Source organism: Apteryx mantelli, chromosome 5 (assembly GCF_036417845.1).
Source record: "Apteryx mantelli isolate bAptMan1 chromosome 5, bAptMan1.hap1, whole genome shotgun sequence".
Classification (NCBI taxonomy): Eukaryota; Metazoa; Chordata; class Aves; order Apterygiformes; family Apterygidae; genus Apteryx; species Apteryx mantelli.
In genome coordinates, this window is record NC_089982.1 from 51,232,808 (window position 1) to 51,257,987 (window position 25,180).

General features: G+C 38.6%; 1 protein-coding gene across 1 annotated transcript in view; it reads left to right on the plus strand.

Annotated features, from left to right (window-relative positions):
* Window positions 1–25,180, plus strand: part of SNX25 (sorting nexin 25) — a 91,793-nt gene that overhangs the window by 10,565 nt on the left and 56,048 nt on the right. The window contains exons 2-5 of the mRNA XM_067297977.1: window positions 1,374–1,458; window positions 10,610–10,826; window positions 23,014–23,186; window positions 24,210–24,396. Coding sequence (XP_067154078.1) covers window positions 1,437–1,458; window positions 10,610–10,826; window positions 23,014–23,186; window positions 24,210–24,396 — 599 coding nt within the window. The 5' untranslated portion in view covers window positions 1,374–1,436. The remainder of the gene's footprint in view (window positions 1–1,373; window positions 1,459–10,609; window positions 10,827–23,013; window positions 23,187–24,209; window positions 24,397–25,180) is intronic.

Below are 25,180 nucleotides of genomic sequence, written 5' to 3' on the forward strand. Positions count from 1 at the left end.
CACTGAAGTCTTGCTGCTCTTGCCATTGATACTGTTGTCAAAAAAAAAAAAAAAAAAGGGCTGGAAGACCTCAGTAGGATCTGAAGAAGTCTGGAGGGTGTTGCTAAGCTTACCCAAATGCTGGAACAAATTCACTAGGGATGGAAGGAGCTGGGAGGGAGGGGGGCACTCGGGGCCTGGAAAATATCCATGGAAATGGTGTGTATTAAGTGTGCGAACATCTCTGAACAGCTCTATTTTGCTGTTATAGAAGCACTTAGGTTGTTTCATCTATGTCTCATTAGATGTGTCTTGTACTAGACTCCATGCACGTGTATCTGCAGTAAAAAGAAAATGTCTTGCACCAAAACACCCTGAACATTAGCCTGCAAATTTGCTAAAACAATGGCATGCTACCTTTAAAAACACTAAAGACTATTTCTGCTTAAGCCCCCCTTAAAGCTGATACTGCTTTCTTATTCTCTATTTAATGAATGTTACAATAATTGGGGGAACATTTCCAAAGTGTTCACTCCTCGCAGTGGAGCTGAGCCCTTTTCTGTATGTGCAAGATGAATAGGTACAGCTTGGGAACTGCCTTTTACATCCCTCCACAAATTGTCTGCCACCAGTAATTTGATTTACTTGCGTTTGTATGAGTCTGAGTTACCATCATTGGGAGTGAAGTAGACTGAATGGCAGTGGCAGACAGTTTCTATTTCTGATTTAATTATACTCCTTTATATATAGGGACAGCATGAATCACAGATTTTGTCTACTCCCTGAAAAATGTTTCTCCATCCACCCACCTGTTTGGACACCGTACGAGCTAATATTTCAAAATAGACAAGTGTCTGCCTAATACAGCAGTATTAGGTGCAGTAGCCAGAAGTGGTTTTGATTCATATTCTTTTGGGCTTTTTCCTTCAAAATTACTGTAAGAAAGCTAAGGCTCTCACTTTCATTTTTAAGCAGTTTATGAGGCCAATTGAAGTCCATAGTGACGGTATGCTGGGAAGATCTGTCATTGACTGTCTCTCTGAGGTCTTGCAAAGCTGTGAAAATACTGAATTGAAGATTTGCAGTTGTTTTATAAGTGCACGTGTGCTATACTGACTGCATTGAATTGCAAATGGATACAGCTCTTTTACAAACAAAACAACTTTAAGAGAATTTGTCAAGCTGTATGGTACCCAACAGTGGGTGGTGTTGTGTGCTTAATGTGCACTCTACATTAAGACAGTTGTCGCTTGTTTTGTTTTAATCATTTGGAGTGCCAATATCTGTATAAGAGAACCAGATGATACAGTATTACCACCTTGAGTTCCAGCCTTTTTTCTTCTGTTATTTTTGGTTTATTCCTTCCCCTTACTATGAATATTCTCTTATTTCAGAATAATTGGTCTGGAAACTCCCATGACTCAGTTCAGTCCAGGAGAGTGGTCATTTCTCACAGCATGGATAAAGCGCTGAAAGAAGGTGAGTCTTAAATGGGACAAGGGAGCACTGAACACCGAGTATCTTTTGGCCTCTTAGCAGATCATGACTCACAGTGTGTCAGGATATTAGAATATGACCCTGGTTTCTTTTTCCTTGATGGAAAATCAAGGTGGAAGGTCTTGGTCTTCCCAAGAGATCCACTGTAATAAGTAACTGATGTTGTTTTTGCAGTTTAACTGACATCTTTTCATTTTAGCTACTGTTTTTTTTGTTACAGAAATATTTGAAAATAGTGTGTGAAAACTGAGTCCTTAATGCTTGTAAATCAAACACAAGGATAACATTTCAAGGATTCTTGATCAATTTCTATGAACTGATAAATCCAGTAGACTCTTGCAAATAATCTTCCCGTTTAGTGCTTCCCATTTTTCTTTCTATGAAAACTGAGTCTGAAATCGCACATTTGTACTTCTGGCTGCTATAACTTATGAAACCTGTGGAACACAAATGCAGTTTTTAGATTATAAAATGTGAACTAGTGTTCATATGCAGTTGGGACACTAAAACTGGACATAAAGATTTAAAATATTTTGTTTATGCTAAAAAAGAACAACCTCTGTATACGTTTTCCAACTGATTCACTGATATTGCAAAACTTGTAGAACTTTGGATTGTGTCAGACTTTGAAGCAAATTTTTTTTTTTTAATTATTACTCCAAACATTATGGTAGGTTGGAACTGTTGGAACCTAAAGAGGATTAAAAAAAAAAAAGTTTGTTTGACTGGTATGTTAAAAGAAGAGAACACTTAGAGTTGTGTACGATAGCTCTTAAAACATAAAATTTGGGGTAGCTTCATGTTTTGTGAATATTGTATCTAATTTTGAATATTTTTCTCTTAAGATTTCTTTGCAGTAATGTTGTTTTTCTTACCACTTCTTGCATCTAAAGCTTGTATTTAAAACTAATATTTTTCCAAGTATGTGTGTGTTGAAAAATTTATGCATATGTTTTAAATTAAACAGGTTGTTTGCCTTATGAAAACTTCTTAGGACTTGTGATGTTTTTAAAATTACTTTTATGAATAGCAGTTAGCAGAATATGTAGCTAAAAATTGAAAATTAAAACATCTATACTATAGCACATTTCTACTTCTGTTAAGGTGAACTATTATAAGATGATATAACTAACTATTATATTAGGCAGCATTTTACCTGGATTGTGTCAGATTGTAGGATTCCTGAGGACATATGGAAAGAATGGTGGAGTATGAACATTGCACATCTCAAAGAAGCATAGTCAAGTTATTTGCTGTATTTCCACATGTACACTTTGCATTTTGGATACCTGCACTGGAATTTGAAAAGAAACTTTTATGTAACCAGCAAAAACTCAGAGGTAGCGGGGTAGTTTGGAGGGAGACAGCAGTTATTGTAGAATACTGGGGGAAAGAGAGTTGTGTTAAACTTCACTTAAACTACTTGCACATAAGAGAAACCTGTGTGTTTGTTAAAAACATGACAGCTCTTTATCTGAGGCATTTGTTCAGCAGATCATTCAGTTAGACACATAAGTCTATCCTTATTCAGTAAAGCAAACAGAAAGTTACCAATATACTTCAATGATTTTTTTTTTTTGAGTTGAGGATCTACTATCATGAAGACTTACTTGCCTTTCTGCTATTTCTTTTCAGAATAGATATTACTTTCACACTGTGTATTTTGGACAATAAACTTGTCAGGTTGATTGTATTTCTCCCAGGCCTAATTAAGTGACTAATGAAGCCAACCTGTCCTCTGTTACACAGTTAACAGGATGAGACTGCACTTTTCACTCTATCACACACAGATTTAAGCAAATCTTTTTTTTTTTTTTTTTTTTTTTTGAAAGTGACTCAACTTAAATTTGAGATCCTGGATGAGTTCCCCAAACAAACATTTTACTTTTAATAGAATAAAATGATCAGTCTGTTTGGAATGGAGAGGACACATTCCTTGCTCTCTGACAGTTCTGAATTCTGTAGCTATCTTAATGCTATGAACACTCTTCTACAGGTTTAGGGTTAAATAATGATATAAAGATCCTCTCCCTGTTTTTTTTATTAGTGCCATACTGTAATCCTACAGTGATGAGAATTAAAAAGCATTTGTAAATTCCCTTTTTTTTTTTTTTTGCCTACTTTCAACTATCTAGATCTAACACAAAATTCAACAAAATGTTTTTAAATCTCGTCCATGTAGTAGACTTTCAGTTATCCTGAGGTTGTAATCTTAGGAAACAGTTCAGACTTCTGGCACTGCCACGTGAGGTTTTGAGTAGAGGTCAGACTGTCACAGTATATGGGGTTTTGCAAATTTTTTTTGATCCAGTTTTATTTTGCTTTACGTTCCCTTGAAGATACAGGGATAACATTTTTTAGAGGAGCCAGCAGAAATGCTTTCAGAAATGCTATTCCTGGCTATAAAAGACCGTCTTTTAGTTAATTTTGACTACTTTGCTATTCTTCATCATCTGTGTTATATAAATTTTGCTTAGAGATTGCTGTTAGTTACTAAGTATCTTGCATCCTATATATATGTGTGTGTGTGTATGTATATGTTTAGGCTCTTATCAGATGCTTATAGCTACTTTGTTCTTTTCCTTAGCATCTTTTGTATAGTCTATTAATACAGTTGGAAGGATAGATATCGGTGGTCGTCCTTAGTTTTAATTGAAGGAACTATTTGTGTTTCCATTATAAACTGGTGATTTCAGCAGTCTGTCTTATTTTAATAAACTTAAAACTATTATGGGCTTGAGATAGTTTTCCCATGATACTAATCTGCTGATAATAGTTGCCTTGTCTTGGATAGTTTCTCTTCTTGCCAAAGGCAGTATAACAGAATTATTGGGAATTGTCATTTTAAAATGTAGTCACTTACTCTGCCAAAAAGGAACTGTTGTTTATTTGTCTACTACTTAGTTATTGCTTTTTTCCTATCTGCATTGACAGCATAATAGTATAAGAGGACAGTGCTTCAGAGTGCTTCTTTATGTCCTTAATTACAGCTTGCTTGCATAAGCTGCAGATACAAGGTAAGGGAAAGCTACGAACCAGCCCTGCTAGCAGGCAGCGTTTTTTGTGAAATCTAAGTGTCCAAAATTAGAACAACTGTAAAATAACATTGTAAGTAGACTTTCCTGGCTGTATGTGGCAGAAAGATGGCCTTTTAGTTTTAAACCTGTAAGTCCTTTTTCAGTCAGGAGTACTGTGTGACTAACACTGAAATGATTTTTTCAGTCTTTTACTGATGGATTGACTTGAATATCATTTGTGCTTCTTTTATTTTACAAAGAAAAGATGACCTAGTTTTATAAGTATTTTAACACTTTCTGTTTTAACACTTACTGTTTCTTTTCTGGTAACCTCATGTTTTTATCCAGTATAGTACAGTAGTTCAGAAAAATGTCTTTTAGGAGAGACTGAACTGGGTCAGACCCAAGTCCTTCTTGTACAATACACTATTTAGGCTGAGGACCATTACCGTCAGCAGGTTTATCTGCCATGAATTTATCCAGTCTCCCAGGAACTGAAGTGCATTTTTCATTTTATTGTCCAGTCACTGAGTATCCTGTGGTCTTTCTGCTGTTCTTCACAGTCAGTCTTTGTCTTTGCTACCTCCAATAACTTAGTAGTATCAGAAAACTTTGTCTCCTTACTATTTACCTACTTTTTTGGGTCATTTATGAGTAAATAAAACAGCATAGGCCATAGTACAAATCTCACCAGAACTCCACTAGTGAAAATTTTCAGCTATGAAAATTGGCTATGTAACCACATCCTTTGTTTCCTGTCTCTTAAATATTCCATGCCAGAAGCCACCTCTTACTCCATAGCTGCTTAGCTTCCTTAAAGCCCTTGTTGAGTGAGGCCTTGTTGAAAACGCTTTGGGAATTTGAGTAGATTATATCTGTGGATAAGATTGCACCTATCTACGTTTTGTTGACCCCCTAGAAGAACTTTTTTCAGTGTGTGGGGCAGGACTTCCCTTTATAAAAAGAACTTTATTCCACTCTATCATATTTCCCAATTTCCCACTTTCCCATTTAGAAACAAAATTCATAGTAGCTTCTGCCACGCTCTGTTTGAAAAGCTGTATTTCTTCACAGCACTCAAAATTTGGACCCAAACAGCTCATTTTTTTGAGGAAAAGCTTAATCTGAATTCATGTTCTCTCTGCTGCTGGGATTCATACACTTGGAGGAAAGCACTCTTGGCAGAGAGTACGTGGGCAAAATAATCTGAACAGAAATTTGTTTGTCTGATATTTAATGCATCTCCTAGATATTTTTAACACATTTGTTTTTCATTATTTTTTATAGATTTGGAACTTTCCATTTTTTCTACACTTTCAGAATTATTTTTAAACAAACATTTTTTATTATTTTAATTAAAATAAAAAACACAAATGTGAAGTAGGAGTCTGCTCCCTTTCACATAGGAGCTATCCACCTATGTATGCAATGATAATGTCTAGACCATTAAGGAAACATGTCAATTTTATAGAGTTTGAATAATGTTGTAAAATGTGAGCAAATAATGAAAAGTTGATATTTTTCCTAGCACAAACTTTAACGACAGAACTCAAATCTAACAACACTGTATATAGCTAGGACCTGAAGCAGGTTCCCAGTCCCTGAAGTCTGGGAGCGTACAGAGCATTTTGCCAGCCTTTAACACCATGGTCTAAATGAAGATTTCATGAGCATGAGAAACTTCAGTAAATAAAGATAGTTTTAAGTATAAAAGTCATCATTTTGATTTGTATCATATGGCAAAAATAATAGCTAAAATACAATACAATGAATATGTGGCCTTTATCCCTTGAAATTTAAAAAATTAATCTCCTGGAAATGATAGAGTTGAATATATTCAGATTATTTATTAGCTGTTTTTTAGGGGCTTTAATAGAGAAACTTAATATTTTAGTTTGATTTGAGGATGAAGGTAGGGCTTTTTTTGATTGGATTGGATTTTGGTGGAGTGGGGAGAAGCGGAGTAGCTGTAACAAATAATTAAGCATTTAACATTTACTTCAATAGAACAGTGCTTTTCCAGGTACTTTACAATGATTTAGTCTGTTATCTTTTTCTGCTTAAATTTTGATTTAAAGTATTCTTCAGGTATAGCTTATGATAACCATATCATGTCTGTTCAATCTGGTGCCGTGATAATACGGCTTTACAATGACTCTTGGCTGTTTGATGGTGGTTTCCTGATGCAGGATCTTAACTGAATTCATGTTAATGTTGCACTTTTATTTTACTGATTGTGTTGCTTATTGTTGCAGAATAGCTCAAGCCAGAACAAATTTCAGTGTTGAGACTGTACCTTCTCTTCTCTTGATTAATACAGTCAATGAAGAGCTTTGGATTTGACCATAAAAGTTTTTTTTTTCTTCTTCTTCTTCTTCTTCTTCCCCGGTACTTTCAGAAAAGGATATTTACTTTTTGTTTGAAACTTGGTGGTCTGTGTATGTATTAACACAGGGAAAGTATTTCAGGTCTGATTTTTAATTGTGTTTTGAGAAAACGGATAGGCATTTATTCCTTGTTATTCACATTTCTGTTCCTACTTTTCACAAAGCTAGGTAATGAAACTTAACAGTGTAAAAACTGTCAAGTGCAAAGCTCTGCAAATCATGGATTTGATGCCAGTCTGACCCGCTGAAGTCACGTTACAGGGAACATTGAAGAAGAGGGGAAGAAGTGGAAGAAGAGGGGTTAGCAATTGCCTCAGACTTGTGTCTAAGGCACCCAAAGCTTCTGGCTATGTACTCCCAACACTTTCTTAGTTTACAGCCTTTAAAAAGACTAATTGAAGAGGCCCAACTTCACATTTATGTGGGAATGGCTTTTAATCAGCTTATTACAATTGTGAGCTCAGATCTAACTTAATTTAGAGAACCCAGCAGAAGTTTCTGCAGTTTTGCAGCAGACTCATCGCATCTGTACTTCTGATTCACTCAGAAGAGATTTGTTTTGATTATGTTTGGAGAAGCTGACCCAGGGCTTGCCCTGAGTATCCCTTCTGCTCTTTTTGTTCCTTTCTTTTTTTCAGACTGGTCATTTTCTATGTTTTAAGGAACGTGCAATGTAGAAACAACAAAAATAGATGGATTAACAGATTTTTCCTCTAGAGGAAGCAAGCCACCCTGTATAAAATTCTTGCATTTATATTTCTTTAGGATGTTCAAAGAGACCCCAGCTGCATCGACAGGCAGAAATCTAAAGCAGCAACAGCACATCATGGCCATGGTGACACATGCTGATGAGGCAGTAACTTATCCTAGCACAGGGTGCTATCAGGGACAGTGGTTGGTGTTTTAATACTCTGCTCTTTGGTATTTGTTTAAAAAAAAAAAAAAAAGATAAACCAACAAACCAAGCTCTAACACTTGTCTCACTGCTCATTTGGGGCTCTGGCATACGTTTTGGTCTTTAAAGTACCCCAAATTTTATAGAAAACAGCATGGTTCAAATGTTGTCATTCGGGGGGGCAGCAACGCTCATGAGTGATAATGAAATTATAGAAAAGATGTAGAGGAAGAGAGTTATAAAAGGTAGGTGCAGAAAATATGGTTGAAAATGGGGAAATACATTTAGGGTGTTGAAAGTGTATAACTGACAGGAAGAAACCCAAGCAAGGTGAAGTATTTAGGACTTGTACAGCTTAATTTTCGGTTGTGATTAGTAATCTTTTTTCTTTAGTTTGATACTGAAACTAAATTTTGTGGACCTTTATGTAGGTGCATTAACAGAAAAAGAATCATCATCACCTTGCCTTGTTTGAGTGGGCGTCTCTCCATTATAATAGCTCCTGCTCCAGATATTTCGACTGTCAGTATAATAAAATTGTGAGAGTTGTTCTCTCAAATTATTGTAGTAATTAGCATGGTTACATGTTTGAATGCTGTGCTTGATTAGAGCAGACAATACTCTGGGGGGACATTCAAAATTGCACGTGACAGTGATTATGGAGAGAACTAGGAACTGAGTTTATTTTGGAAAGGGGTTGCCTGAAAGTGCAATTACAAATTAAGGATTGATTGGAATAGATATGTGTTCTGAAAGAGAATATACTCTAAGAGATTTTCTAAGAGCTATGAGTTTTACTCTTGTTTTGTAGAGTTCTGTCCTAGAGAGAGAAGGAGCCATCCCTCCTCTGTACCACAGCTCAGCTTCTTAGGTGAGGAGCTGCTGAAGAAATTCGTTACTTTGCCCCCTTGCATTCATTTTAGGGTAGAGAGCATGTCTGCAAGAGAATCTGAAAAAATAAATTGTCTGTCAGTGATAATGATCACAAGTCCCAAATGCAGTGTGTTTTGAAAGCACTTGGGAAATGATGAGTGTCTTGCAGAATAGTTGAAAAGAAAGTATCCTTGCTGTGAAGGGCTTTCTGTAGCATTTCAGGTGGAACAAGAGAGGAGAAGAACGAAACAATAAGAAAAGGGTAGTTGCAGAAGGACGTGGTGACAACTGTGGGGGAAAAACAGATACTTACAAAAATGTGTATTGTCATAGGAGACTTAAGTAATTAATGTCTGTTTTTAAAATGCTATTCCCAGTTACTCTTAGATGTATAGAAGCATTATTCCTCAGCTTTTTTGATCATACGATCATTACCTTTTATAACCATTTTTACCAGCCTTTGTGGTCTTTGTTGGTTGTAGGTTTCAATTTCTTCCATTTTCGAAAAGTGATGAAGTTGGATCTGTTTCAGAATTTGAAATTTCCATTCTGCAAAATGGTTCAGCATTTTTTCCCCTCATGGATCAGAATGAGGAGTTGAAATTTCAAAACTTCTCTTTATTTATTTATTTGGTGAAATGCTTTTTTCTGAATAATTCATTTTAGAAGCCTTGAAATGACTTAGTAAAAGGCTTTTAACTTTATATTTCAACATACACTGTCTCAGTGAAGTGACTAGGTTTCTTTATAAGTCTGAAGAAGTTGATTTATAGTCTTATAAAGCATTTGACCAGAAACCTTAATCAATTTTAAACTTTTCTTTTTGATTTTTTTTTTTTAAACAGGGCAATGTAGAATGAAGTCAGTATTTCAGGCAGGCAAAGTATTCATTTTAAGTTATTATGCTATTATTACATTATTAGTTCATTGTCATGATGCCAGGGAGCTTTTAATGGTTTACTAAGCAGCCAAAGAAACAACTGTCCTTCAAAGCAGAAAGTAAGAAACAATGGAGTCCCATGACTACTTTAAACTACAGGCTTACGCTGATAAATGAGGTGTACTTTTTATATTGAAAGTCCGAGATCAGAATGTCTGGTAAAGAAGCTACTCAGATTCTCATGCACATGACTTATTTTCCTCCTTCATGTTCAGTTATTCCTCTGGTAGTTACAAACTGGGTGGGGATTTTTTTTCCTATTCTTTTTTTTTACACCGTGTTGGCACTGCTGAACATGGCCCATGTGTGCTTCCTGAACACCTCCTGCTCCCTTCTGGAGCTTCAGGGACATCTGTTACTAAAGCATCAGTAAAACTGGCTACACACAAATGTTGTCAAAAAGAAAAGTCAAAACAGTAGAAAATGGTGTTGCTGAGAAATTTGCAGTTACAGTTATCTGGGTTGTTGCTTATAAATATAGTTTGGAATGCCGTGTCATTTTTGAAGTTCCTGCTGTCTCACTAATCTACTTTCTCTCTTCTATCTCTAGCTCCTTTGAGCCTCTAATGTACTGTCAGTATTGTTGTTTTCTGAGCTCCAAAAATCTTGCCACTGGCCTTAACTGTGACTTCGGAGTTGAGACTGAATTCATATGTTAAGAAAAGGTTGTCTTCAGTCTGCCACAGCCAAATTATATGATAGTTCACATAATTAAATCCACTTATTTCCTGAGAGACAGGTATTAGTTCAAGGTTTGTGTATAGCTAGTAACCTGACTCTCTGAGCAAATCCACTTACAGGCTTTGCAAAGTGACCGCCAGTAACCGCTCTTAGGTGCAGATTTCTGCAACATCACCATCCTTTCTCTCTTTGGAGAGAATTTTAAACCCAAAGAATAAGATCTGCAACCTGTTACCCATGAGGTTGTTGAGGAGAGGGGTGGGGGATTAAGTTTGTACCCTCCTGGTATGCTTTCCCCTTTTGCAGATTTTGCTATTTATTGTTTTGTTTCTCCTTTTAGTGTTTGACTACAGCTATAGAGATTACATCCTGTCCTGGTATGGGCAACTCAGCAGAGATGAAGGGCAGCTGTACCAGCTGCTATCTGAAGACTTCTGGGAGATTGCCAAGCAGCTGCGACAGAGGCTGAGTCACATTGATGTAGTTAAAGTTGTCTGCAATGACGTGGTGAAAGCTTTACTCACACACTTCTGTGATCTTAAAGGAGCCAGTGTCAGGTAAAAACAAAACTCTGCTTTGCATTAGAATTTTCTGCTAGTCTCTTTGCTTTTACATATCAAAGCAATGAAGACTGGAACATTTCGATAGACAGGTGGTAAAGAAAACAGCCCAGGCTTATTACCAGTTTTAGAGATCAAGCAGACTTAAGGGCATCTGGAAGACCTGTGGAAGGAGACACCTTCCTCTCTTTTCTTAGAGCTCAAATTTGCCACTGTCTCTGTCTCATCTGTGAGTCCTTGGCTCACTGTAGGAACTGGGCAATTTGAGCAGTTCCTGCAAGTTCTGTGAACCTGCAAGGGGAAGGAGAGAAGTGCTCTGAGCATTCAAGAAACAAGAAACTTGCACCTTTCCCAAAAAAGCACAAGTGTTTAATTCCATTGAATTTCCCATTTCTTCTAGCTCCAGGAGGCAAAGCCTCATGGTTTCTGTCAGCGGTCTGTCTTGCAGTAACTAGATACTTACACCGAAAAAAAATTACTTATTTAGATTTTCTTCCTCTGTTTAAGTTATCTGGCTAATTCCATGAATTTCCTTTTTTGACAGTGCTCTCTTTATGCAATTACAAAGGTCAGCGTTCTCCTAAATACTATAGTTGCGCCCCAATTGTAATTGCAAGTGGCGACTCCTGTGTCTATGCAGTTCCCTGATTTGAGTGAACATTCGTGTAATTGTGCTTGGAATTTGGGCTTATGGTTGTGCTTCCTTGCATTTCAGTTACCCTAACTGAAGTATGCTTTTGGCCATTCACATGGGGTTTTTATACTATCAAGCCGTTTTGCCCACAGTTAGAGCCACATAGTTTTAACACTCCTTTAGAGAAAAAAAGATAGCTCTTCTGTCCACAACCAGTCTGTATGTTGCCATTTGTACTTCTACCTGTTCTGGAGTAGAAGGTAGAGTTAATGTATTCCTAGCAGATGCCAGCTTTATGTAGTCTAATACGTCAGAAATAAAGCTGAAAAGAAAATAAAGGGTGGTTTCATTTGAGAAAAGAAGAAGCTAACTTGTATGCATATTGCAATAGGTCTTACGCTGAATTCCTAATGTTGCATTGTTTCAGCTCCAGAATATGATAGAAATCTGTTGGTCAGGTAAAGTTCTTAAGTGTGCTCCTTACTTAGCAAGTAAGACACTTGCTTTGGGGCAAAGTTTGATTTGAACAGCCCTCTAGTTAAAGGATGGGGATTTCTTTTTTTTTTTTTTAAGTGTAAACGTTCTCCTGTTCATCCTTGGGGACATAGAAGATACAATGTCAGAATTATTAATTATTGTCAATGCTGATTCTTGATTAGGTTCATTATTTGCTGAGAATTATGACCACTTTCACCAGATCTTTGTTGGATTGTTATTTGCACTCTGTGGAGCTAAAATAAAGAAAATCTGGATATTTTCCATTTAACTTTTTCCCTTTGAAATGTTAATTGCACCTTAGTTAACATTGAATAAGGCAGGCTGCAATAATATGGTAATGAAAAATTCTCATCAGGAATTAATGTGATAGTGGGCTTTAAAAACAAAACAAAAAGAAAACAGAACACACAGCTGTAGCTGCAGATCTTGCATAGGTTAAAATTGGATGCGTTGACTGTTCCTGCCATAGCCTAAGGCTGTGGGTTCACAAGAAGAAAAAGCCTGATTTTGAGGTGCCTAGCAGCAGATCAAAGATCCTACCAGCCGTGTAATACAAAGTGTGAAGCACTAGTATATCCTCAAACTGCTCATCCAGACCTGTTCAAATAGTCCAGGAAGCTGTATAGAAACTGAATAGGGCTCACTCTTTCTCAGCAGACATAGAGTGGGCTTCATGCTGTCCCATATGATGTGGCAAGTCAGCAGAAATGTGACTGTGTGCTCATACCTGATACAGATTGAATTTGTACTGCCAGGTGATCTGAGCATGCATGTAATCATCTTCGGTTGTGCTTTCAAGTTTATTATACTTTTTTTTGGTTGATTTGTTTGTTTTTAAGCGAATCTGTGGTGCTAAGAATAATTTGAGGTTTTTATTTAATTAATTGCCTCCTACTATAGTGTTTGCTGTGCTAGAGCCTGCTGACATGTTAAACTATGGACTGGGAAGTGCAAAGCATGTCACTTCCAGCTGGGAAGCTAGAGTTCCTTGCAAAACTTTCAATTCATATATTCACACACAAACACACACATATATGTGTGTGTGTGAATTTATATATATAATTCATATATATATAATTACAGTTCAAATACAGAAAACTTTGTTAGCTAAGGAACACAGATGTCATTGATCTAACTTTGCTTTGTGTCCACATTTTAAAAATTGTAGTAAGTTTAAATTTGAATTCAGATGTTTTTCTCTCAATGTCTCTAAAAATAAACACAGTTTTGGGTAGGGAATATTGTGGAATAGAGATTATAATTAGAGCAAGGTGTATTTCCTGTTGTGGTGCTCCTTGCAACACTACATCTTGCTTCCACTGCTGAGTTTATAATGCAGTGTGACAGCAAAGGGCATTTTGTCTGCTCTCAAGTAGCTTATAAAGTTTTAAATACTGTTTTCTCCATCTGTGGAAAGGGTGCTACCTAAACCTCTTTGTCTCAGTTCTCCTATATGTCAACAGATAACTCTAGTAAAGTAATGGAAAAAAAACATCTGTCCCCAGGAGGACAAAGATGTCGATTTCTGCTCTGTGAAGTTCACATATTTGTCAGGTAGTTCTCTTCAGCCATAGAAATCTCTCTCTTTACTTCTCCGCCTTCACTGACTAGCTTCAGCTGATGGTATCTTATAATCAGGATGCCCAAGGGGATGAAAACGGGCTGTGGCCTCTCAGAATGAGGCAGGTGGGATGCTACAGTCCCTCACCTTGCTCTTGCTTTCTCTGATGGTGCAAGGCTCCACTTCATAATAAATAGCTCAAGGTAAAGGGCCAGCAGATGCCAACAGATGAGAAAAGGCTTTCTTAAATAAGGGAGATAAGTGCAGGCTATTTCTGCTCTGGCCAGTGGGAGGCAGGGAACCAGGAGGGAGAGCCTGGCAGCGTCAGATCCCTTTCCCTTTTCTTTCGCTCTGTGCCTTCACTTTCTTTATAGGTGACTACCTTTCCTGCTCCTGCTAGGCTCTTCTGCAAAGTGCAGTAAGGGCAGAGGCACTCCTTTAGCCATGGGCAGAACATCTGTGATGACACAGAACAATTAAAGAGGTTGACAAGATGACTCAAACTTTTCTTGAAACACTGGAGGGTACCTTGAGGTCCAGCTGGGGCTGAAAAGGACTTGTCACTTTTCAGTTGTGACATTTGCAGTAATTTGGAGTGTTTCAGATAGGAAACCATTTGATTGCTAGTATTTGTTCAGCATAGAAATGAGATTTGATACTTTTCTTGTGTCCAAAGTTTACTGGCTTATAGTTTTGAGATAAGGAAGAAAAATCAGTCTTGCATTTGTTGGTAGAAGCCATTGCTCTCTTCTCTGTTGTACTAACCGGGAGTGCATTTATAACAGGACTAGCCAAGTACATCCTGCCGGGCAGACTCCTGCAGTTGCAGGGAGGGTAGTGTTTGCTGATTCTTGCTTTATAGCTGCTTTTGTGCCTTTGTTCCCTAATGTCTCATTCAGGTGCTTTTCCTTGGCTACTTTAAGCGGAATATAAACAAGCTGAATCCTAGCAATGCCGTTTGATATTATCAAGAATGGATCATGTGCTGAGCAGGGTGGTAAATAATGCTGGAAATTTTCTTGTTGGAATCTGGTTGCAGCATTGTCCGTGGTGGCAGTGTACTTTCCCACAGGGCTAGATTTATCTGGTTTCTGGAGTGCATTCTTTCTCTGGGTCTGCTAATTTGCAATATTTGTTGGAAGCAAGAGGCAGCTATTCCTCTGGATGAAATGCACAGTCAGAGTCTGAAGGACTTAGCAAAGTAAAAACAAATAGTAAATGTCTGTCTGTGAAGTGGTCCACATGGAAGGAAGAGGAAGTTTCCTCCCACTTACTGTGGGCTAATAATAGCCACATCAAATACTAGTACAGAACCTATTAACATTTGATAAATAACACCCTGGGCTGGTAGTCACTAACCTGCAGTGAAGGCAATACGTAAAATGAAATTTAAAGATTGTTAATCTTCACCTGTTCTTGAACCTCCAGGTTCTTGAATAGGTCTCAGTGAGAAGAGGCCACAGTGACAGTATGATTTTCCTACAGGTTTCAGTGAGGAGTATTCTTTTTTGTCTTTAAGCTACAGCTGGGCATCTTGATTCCAAAGGCAGAAAAAAATTTGTTTCTGCAGCTTGGGAATATGAAGTGTGACAGGCAGCTTTTGGCAAGTTGACCATGCCACGATATCTGATGGGATGCTCAGCCGCATGTGTGTTTTGGCCTGGATTTGAAGCTGAAGTCATGACTTAGCCCTTGGGGGCTACAGGCTACTTTCAGTCATGATTCGGAACCCATATTTAAGGGTTCTAAACTCTCAGGAAGCATGAAGGGGAAATGTGGTAGAGAAACTGCTCTCTGAGTGATTAGTATGACAAGAAACTTGGACGTTTAAGTTTACATTGTGCATATTTTGATATTACCACCTTCATTTTCTGTCTCTTCCTTCCACAGCCTGTCAGTAATACAGCTCAATTCTTAATTCCCTTGGCTCCATGTGAATACCTTTGTATATGTAGGATATGTAACTGCTGTATTATTGTGCTTACTGTATTTATCACAATATGTAGTATGATGTAACACTTAAAAAATAAAAATAAAAGGTGCTATCACCACAAAGTGATCCAGGATGGATTGGTACAAAGGGAATTTAGCCACTTGAAATTTAATCTGGTTAATCCTGTACAGGCATCCAAGTTGTCATGATAGCTGCTACACACCTCCCACTGTTCTGTTTTTCTTTTATAATTCCATTTGCCTCCCACGAGCTAGGAATACCAAGAGCTGCTTATCACACTTGGCCTCTGGAAATGAGTATCAAGAGGATTAGTTTGAATTTGTAGAAGATTGTTGCAATGAGAACAGATGTGTGAAAGTGCTATGAAATAGTCATGAAAAGCCAGGTTATGAACGCATTGTTAAAGCTAGCTCATGGGTGGTGTCAGGTCTGAAGCCCTCCACGGCCTTTAAACCTCAGTGAGGGAAGTCTAGGCAAAAAGTTTCATGAAGTTTCATGATTTCCCGTTTGCAGTCGAGTATTGCCTAGACACTACAATAGCCATAAGGGCCTCGTTATGCTCATATGGGTCATACTGCATTTTGTAAGTCATTTGTACATTCTTTGGGTCTGTTATGAGCATTACATGCCGAATGCTTTGTCTTGTAGGAGCTAACTGTGACCGAAGAGGTCACTGGAAAATTTTCTCTATGTATAAATAGAGGAATTATTCAGACAGTAAATGTGAGGTGAAGTGATTTATAAAACTTGCTGATGATGGCTAGACAGCTGCTATGGAAATTTTGGGGTTGGCTTTTCTTTTTTTTTTTTTAGTGGGTGCTTTTTTTCAGGTGTGTTTATGATGTTGGCTTATAAAGGTCTAAATTCATTTCTTTTATTTCTTAGAAAGTTCAAACAGATCAACCAATTTTAATTCTGCTGCAGTGTCAAGAAGCTTAGAGATCTGAGGGTAATACAGGTAAAGAGATGCAGGCTGCAAGTGGTTCTGGTAGTTCTCAGTCATTTTAATGAGTGCCTGATGAGCGTTGAATGTGCTGATGAAAATCATTTAGAACAAGTTTCATGTGCACTTCAGCTCACAATTGCACTGATTGAGACTTAAATGTAACTTCGTGAGAGACTCTCTTGAAATACTGATTAAAGAAATGACAAGACTGAATGGAACATTTTGTGAGTTTTTCATGAGAAGTGACCCTTACGTAATTTCCTGTAGAGTTGTTAATGTTTTGAGGACTTTTTGTTCTTGATGTTATTTATTTACTCACTTCCTATTTCTGAAGCAAACAGACAGATTTATCATGTCTGTCATCATGAGGTTCCTGGTCTCTCCTATGCGCATCTCCTGGTCAGTGTCTTTATTTCTGAGGTTCCTACCTTGGGCCAGCAGTACTGCTGACTCCAAGCATGCCAATTCCGTGAGTTGGACATTCTAAATGATAGCTTTGGGATTGGTTTTTAATTTTTTCACCCCCTTTTAGGAAGCATATTATTAAGTTCTCCCACGCAGTCATGAGGGTTGAGTACATAAAAATAAAGACAGTGCTTCGCATCAGGGGTTTGTAACCCATCCACCAAAATTAGGAATTTCTTAATACTCTTGACTGTATTGAGCCTTCACAATGCAGGGGATTATTGGACAGTCCTAGTTAGAACTGTGGGTAGCTAGAGAGGATCCTAGATGAAAGAGTTGTTTCCTTGAGGTCCTGGTTTTGGTAAGCCTGAATATCCAGTGATAGATGGTAGTCTAGTATCAGAGAATTGTCATGAATGCTGCATTCCTGAGAAATGAGGAATTATTGGTTAAAGAAGTGTTAATACAGGTTCGTACTTGCTTAGTTATAGCTTAGAAAGAAAATTATGATAGATTTCTCTAATGCTAGTAATGTTTTAACTGCTTGTCTTCAAGAACACCAAGTAATTCTGCTTTTTAAAGTGCTACGTAAACTCACAGGTTTGCAACAATAAGGGACAAAGTCATGCAGTTACCCATTCAGTAACTGCCTGCTGAGATCTCATGGCAGCGGATAGCTACCTTGACTCTCAGTTTGGTCTCAGAGTGTACTACTTGGAATAGACCCAGTACAAAAGCATTTGCTTTGACAGGCCCTGTTTATAGATCTTTATTGACAGGCTGTTTCCTAATCTTCCACTGATTTGGGGGCAGCTAAAGGAAAACCCTTTGCTTTCTGAAACTGTGAAATTACATTGGATAGTGTTTAAAAATTCAAAGCATGCTTGAAGAATTCATAAAACGAAAATTTCTGAAAAGAAACGTAGGTAAGGTTAATGCTGACTTTGTAGCTCATGGGGAAGTAAAAAGTGATGATCCGTAAGCATGTGTAAAGCATGAGTTCTGTCTACTGTTTTAAATCACTGAAGTCACCTGCATCTTGATACACCAATATATGTCACTATTACTTCCGTCTTGATTGTTGAAGAAGATGCAAATGAATTAAGCTGCCACTTGCCATTATTTTTCCTGTGCTTAAAGCAGATGAAATAAATCTGGTTTACAAAGTTTGTATGATTCCTATTTTGCAGCTGTTTGCCACAGTGCCAGGTTTATATTAGTTCACTGCACACAGTTGTGCTCAAAATCTATGGATAATTGGCTAGGCTTTCAAAGCTCTCTAAATATCTGCACGCAGTTTTGGTTAAGAGTTTTCTGCGACTCCTAAGTGACTTATGGTTTGGAAAATTCAACTACACAGTCGTAATAACACATATGTCCAAAACTGGATAGAAGGATAAATAATACCTGTATTACTGTTTGTGTGATTTTAGTAATGCTTAATAACTATTGATGCTGGAGAGTTGTAGTGGCGCTCTGCTTCTCGGCGTGCATGCTTGTGGGTTGCAGTTAAATTTCTGCTTTTCCTGCTGGTCACCGCAAAATGAACAGTGCCTTCCTTTGCTCTTGATCGCATTCCCCCAGAGTTGAAGATCTAGGTTGGATATCATGCCTTAAGAATGTGTGTGAGCAGGATGTCTTAGCTTCTGCTCCATGTTCTTTATTGCCCGTCGTTGGGAAAGACAGCAGAAAAGATGACAGACGTGGCTCTGCAGCTGAACGGCGGTGAGGATTCTTTGCTGTGTGTTTGCTCACTGCTCCGTGATGTTATTGGCAGCTGCGAGAGGGAAGCCTGAGTTACATGGGACGCTGTTTTCTGGGCAGACCTTTTGTTGACGCAGCATGTTTTCCCTACAGGCTGGTCAGTGGTTAACATGGAGGCAAACAGTAGTATAATGTGTAATGTATAGAGGCAAAGGAGGATCTAAGCCTCAGTGTCTTTCTGTCTGTCTTGCCACCAGCAGGTTGATTTATGCTGTTATGACCCCAATTCCCTTCCTGCTTTGAGTCTCCCCTTTATTTCTCTTGCCCAAACAGTGATGAAAACATCAGGATTTGTTGGTACAACTGTTTGGCACTGGTATGCAGGGCTAGTTTAGAGGTGAATTTCCTGAAGACTTTTTTTCCTTTATACTTTTCACAGAAATCTCATAGGGATCTGTGCCTTCTCTTTTGCTCTTTAGACCACATTTCACGCACAGTTTGGCTAGGGAAACAATTGAAAGAACCCCTCTTCCAGAGATCCATGTCCTCTTAAGTAATGGTGATAACTCCAGGAAAAAATTGAAACTTTTCTTAATGATCTGGAGAGTGTGCAACTTCCCTTTCCCCTTTCATTTCTGTAGGCAAAAACACATTAGATAAATTCGATGGATAAGAACCAAATATTTGCCATTCTGCTTGTTTATTCTGTTCAATTTATTCTGTTCAATTTTCTGTTTGTTTTCTGTTGACTATGTACCAGAATAGTCCTGGCATGGCTCCAGCTCAGCCAAGCTGTATGTATTGGCTGTTGACTGTGAATAGATTTGTACAAGAGGGAGATTGATATGAAAAATAGCTTTTCTTGCATGGATGATAGTATAAGTGCAGTTAATGTTCCAGGGTTTTTGCAGTCCCAAACAGACTGGAATTTCTCAGGAAATTTTTGCCAAGTGTGGATAAGAGATGCTGAAGACAAAGATGACTTTAATCCCTGCTTAGTGAAATCTTATGTGCGTTACTGCTCTGCTTCATGCTTTGCACATGTTATGAAAGCGTAGTTAAATCTAATCGTTAGGCAGGACATCCCATGAACAGGGTGAGAGTGCCCAGAAAGAAGGTGTGTGTGCTTGTGTTCCCAGGCAAAATGCTGCCATGCCCCTGTGCTCAGGCAATCATCTTCAATAAAAGGTAGGATTGGCCAGTTGCTTTTGGTTCTGACTCCGTATCATTGCTATTTATACATAGGAATCGGTTATTAGGAGAAGCTGGTCGGCTCCTATCCAGCTGATGTTCAGTGTGTGGTGTTGTGTTCGCTGGCCTTTAGCATATGCTTCTAGCAGTGTTTCTAAGTAACTGACTTTGGCTGGACTGACCTGTCTCGAAGAGGAGAGCTTACTTCCCCAGTAAGAGTTGGCTGTGTACAAATGGCCCAGACTTTCTGTCTGCCAGTCTGCCTGGAACGCGTCTGGTTTTGGATAAACAATGAATGCCTTTAGGGAGAGCATGTGATTGGGGTGTTTGATGCAGGGTAGAGAAGGCTGTAGGATGTATCTGTGTTATGCAAGAGGAATGGAAATGCTTTGAGGAAAATAGCCAGAGAGGAGATCCTACCAGAACAAGATAAACACTTATTGAACTAAATCAGCTGCACCACCTGCACTGGCTGATAATGAAGACTACACTTCATCTTTGAAAGTTATACTTCTTAGAAGAACGAACAGGGTATTTCACCCCAAGCTGTTTTGATGATTTCATTTTGAAATTTGTCTAGCTTTTAACAATTAAAAAAGCCCCTCCATGTCCACATTTGATTGGCGGTTGAATAAAATATTTCAGTCAAATAGAAACAAAATTCTGCTTTTACTTTCTTGTTCTGAAAGTCAGTTTAAAAGCTAACTTTTGGTCACCTGGAAACAACTGATTTGTATTATTAGAATAGCAGTGGTGGTGTTATCCCATCATACCCACTGCCTCTGGGACTGACCAGCCAAAGTCAGTTGTTGCATACTACTGCCTGTCACTAGTGACCATATAGTGGTGCCTTAACTGAAACTCCTTGCTTGAGTTTATATAGTTCTTGGTCACTTGTTCACTCACAGAAGCAATAGGACTGTGAGTAACAGCTGGTTGATTCTAACCAGAACAGCAGCTTCCAGCTCTGGGAAGGAGATGGACATTACAGAAGAGGGGGGAAGGTATCGGTGTGAGACGTAAAAGATCTGGGCCTTTGTAACACCTTAGAGCCTTCTGCTGAAGCCGCAGTCCTGGCTTCCTTTGGGAACTGCCATGGCCTCTGTCAGGTGCCGCTGTGCCCATCTTGCTGGAGCCATTGGCATGTTCACCTTTGCTGTAAAACTAGCAAGTGACTGACGCTCAGGAGGCACGTGGCCGTGAGAGAACTTCTAGGGCATCTTGTCCATGTTCCCAGAGCCATTTCTGTATGAAGAGGAGGTGCTGCTGGGACCTCCATTAAGGAGTTCCTGTAGCATGCTCTGAAAGTCCGGAAAACCACTGGCACCCGGTTAGCTCCCTGCTTCTTTCAAGAAAACCTGTGATCAGAGCTGTTTGCAGGGAGTCTGCAAACAGCACAGCTGGTACCATCGCTTTGTTGAGCAGCTGCTCATCCAGTGTGTTGCTGTGCCTGCGTGGGGGTGCACAGCACTTGCCTAGTGCTTCATGCTGCAGTAGTGGCACAACTGGCTATTAGCTCTAAAAGACTCTGCCTTGCCATTTTCTTCTGCGAATGCACCCACCACAGTTGCCAGGAGCAGGAGGATCTATTTGCCTGTCTGGCAGTAGGAAAAGGAGTATATTAGCATCATAAGTTACTATACGATAGCACACTGTACCTGTACTAACCCCAGGCCTGATTTAATTCCCAGAAGTTAGGAGCCTGTTTCTTTTGCTGAATATAAAGTAAAACCAATGAGAAATTCTGGGTTTCTCCATCCATTTAGTATCCAGCTTGCATAACCCTCACAGTCAGTGAGTGAGTGGTAATAGTGAGTGCCTTCACCAGCAGGCTCCGAGGGATCCTGGCTGAGAGTAATCTCTTGCCCCTTCCGGAAGCTGAACCATAGTTAGCCGAGCAGGTAAGGATCATGAGCCCGCTGACGGGCAGGCGAGGTGAAGCCTGACTCGGAGACACTCAGGGTGAGGAAGAGGAAAACTATGATTCTGTTTCCAGGATTGTTCCCTGCACTTTTTTTTTTTCTTCTTCCAAATGATGATCTATTAGTGTAAAATACATGCATGTTCCAGCCTCAGCCTGTTGGTCAGAGGACTCAGCTTGAGACAAGTTCTCCCTTCTCCCCAGATGGCTCTGTTAATTCTGCATGCCCAGACGCTCAGCTTCAGGAAAGTGTTGTCTTATAGGAAATCTGTGACTTGGTCATGAGGTGACTCTGCTGAGACTTGGAAGATGCATGTTCAGTCCCATCAGACTGAAAAGGGTCTAAAGTCCAGGGTCTCTCACTGCTTTTGGGTGAGCATGCTTCCTGCATGGGGATTGCCCCAGGAGTGGGGCAGCACGCACACTGAGCCCCTAACTCTTTGTGCTTTCAAAGTTCACATTTTGTATACTTCCCTGACTGATCCTGTCACTGAAACGCTCAATTCTCCATTGCCAAACTATGGAGAACAACTCGTCTGGCTGAGTTTGTCTTTGCTCTTTGGAAGTCATGTCATCTTTCTTGGTTTGCCATCCTGATTCTAACCTCTCTCTATTTGTGATTTTTTTTTTTTAATCTTTTTCTAAATTTGTTTCCCCCTTCAGGTGTAGATAGCTGATAATAGCAAGTCTGTTACTATAGGTATCTTTCACGGAGCCATTTGATGTAGTCTGCAGTTGACAGATTGAAAACTGCTCTTTTAGGAAAAGTCAGGTCAAACAGGCCAGATATTTACTAGAAGAATTTGTTTGCCAGAAACAAAAGTTCATAGCTTCAGTATATAACATCTAGACCCATTTTTCAAACTAGAAATTATCCCAAATCCTCTGCTTACTAGTGCAAGACTCTACAAGACTGTGTTTTGAGTCTGTCTTGTCAATTGTTTTAAAAACCTGGAGAAGATTTCACTGTAAGAGTGGTGAGGAAACAGGGCTTTCTGTATTCAGACAACCTTGCATTTTTTACCAGTTGTTGGACTTCCTCTATTTGATGTAGCTTTAAAATACTGTATTTCTATTGTGGCAGGTGAAAACACTGATAGGACAAAGGGAATTGGAAGTGTGTCTTAATGTAATCAATAAACAGGATTTGAAAAATACATGTCTTAATTGAAGTTACTTACCTGATAATGGATATTTTTCATATTTTGAATATTTTAACAAATAGTGACTAATCATGATGCAAGTGGTGTTATCTCTTGAGTTATCTTTCTCTCTCTCTTCCTGTTTCTCTTTTTTTCTCTCTCTCTCCTCCTCCTTCCCCCCCCCCCCCCATTTCTCTCTGTTTCTCTTTCTCTCCCTCCCCCTCTTAGGCAAGAAGATCCACCGAAGCCTTTTTTGCTGCACCCGTGCTTGAGGAGCTCTGACGAAGAAGTAAGATTCCTGCAAAAATGTTCTCAAATTCTGGTGTATTGTCTCCTACCCTCAAAGGATGTCCAGTCTGTCAGCTTGCGCATAGTCCTTGCAGAAATACTTGCAACAAAAGGTAGATCAAAGATCAGAGATGATTAATGACTTGCACCTGTACAGTATAAGTAATTACAGATTTCATTATGTATAAGTCTTGATGCTATGCTTTTAACCTCTGAAATTTAATTTCTATGATTACCAGTACATGCATAGATTAGACTTGCACAGACAACTTAAATTCAGAGCACTGGTTAGTTGCAGGGCCTGATCCTATAAGACAGCAGAGTATTTCATAGCATTTTATTCTGTGCTTATCTCTGTATACATGAGACCAGTAAGATACTTTACATTCTCAAAATTAAGCATATTTTAATGGCTCTCCTGATTTAATACCAGGCTGTTTGGCACCTCTCAGGATAAAACCCTATTTGTCCAGTTCATTCTTGTATTTTTTTCATTGAGGAAACCTTTCACAGTCTCCAGTAGCATTATTTTTAGTGATTGTGTGAATAATCCTGACCTTTTTATGCTTTATTCAGATACATAGAATCATAGACTTAAGGATCTGATTATAACTGAATCAGGATACCAGATGTAACTACTTCTGCGGACTTTGATTTATCCAGCATGCTTTCTTTATTGAGGATTTGCTATTTTGTTTTTTATTTTATCAGATACACTTTAATCAGATTATAAATATACCGGTCACTTTTTTGTCACTGAAGTCAAAATTTGGAAGCCATGAAGACCCAAGTATGTTATGCAGTTCAGTTCACTTAATTTTCACTTGTAATGGCTGTTAGTGTAGCATAGTTTTCCAGGCACACAGCAGAAAGAGCAAAAATGCTGTAAATTTTCCAGTTTGGGCTCAACTTTATGAATACACATTGATTTATGTAATAGCCCAAACATACAGTTTTCTCAAGAAGAAAGGTACTTACAATCTTGAATGCACTGTGGAGTCTAGAAGTCTGGTTTCTTGGGATTTTTATCAGCTTGTATATTTTTGCTTTTTATCCAAAATATTCTTTTGACATTTTAAGGACAATAGTTATTCTTCAGCATAAGGATTTGGTTTTAAAATATTTTTCCTCTCCAGTACTGAAACCAGTGGTGGAACTGCTGAGTGATCCAGATTATATCAATCGAATGCTGCTCAGCCAGCTGGAATATAGAGAACAGATGAATGAGCATCACAAGAAAGACTACACATATGCTCCTTCTTATGAGGAGTTCATCAAGCTCATTAACAGCAACTCTGATATTGAATTCCTGAAACAACTGAGGTATTTGATGTTTCACTGTAGCTCATTCAAAGCTAAATATGCTTCTTATGCCAATCCATCACTGAAATTTGACTGAACTGTGATTTTCTTTTATTTATTTATTTGCGAAGTGGAGACTGTAAGGATAAGCCATAACAAATGTTAAATCTCTAACAGAGTCTGCTTTTCAGTTGGGTGGCAAAAAATGTTAAAACACTTCCACTATAACTGTTGGTAGTATACTGAAGCTTACTCTGTTGTTGAAAGGCATAACAGACCCTTCTTTGAGTCTTGCCTCTGAGGAGTTAGATGGCATAATATGTTGAATTTCCACTAGTGTACGATATCTCCTTGATATGTTTATGAAATATGACTGGCCTTAGGGGTCTGATGACAGTGAGCCATAGCAACACGATGGACACTGGGCATTCAGAGCAGCTTGCTGTGATTCTGTGATATGGAAACAGGGATGTGCGTTCCAGCACATTTTGCCACTGGCTCAGACATTTTCCTGGGTTATTACAGGGAGGTGTTTCCCAGCTGCATCCTTCTTAAACATGGCAGTGAACTCTGAAGAATTCTTTAAGGAGCTAAAGAAAACACTAAGCTCCTGTATATAGCATATCTTTGTTTAATGTTCTTTACTTATGCAAATAGCATCAGCTCACCTTCATAGAAATTTATTTCCTCCCCTCCCCCCACATATACAAAAATTTCAGATAACTAATTCTCTTCTTCCTTCCAACTTCCATCATAAGCTATCACTTGCATCTCAGGCATGCATGCCCAGGCACAAAATGTTTAT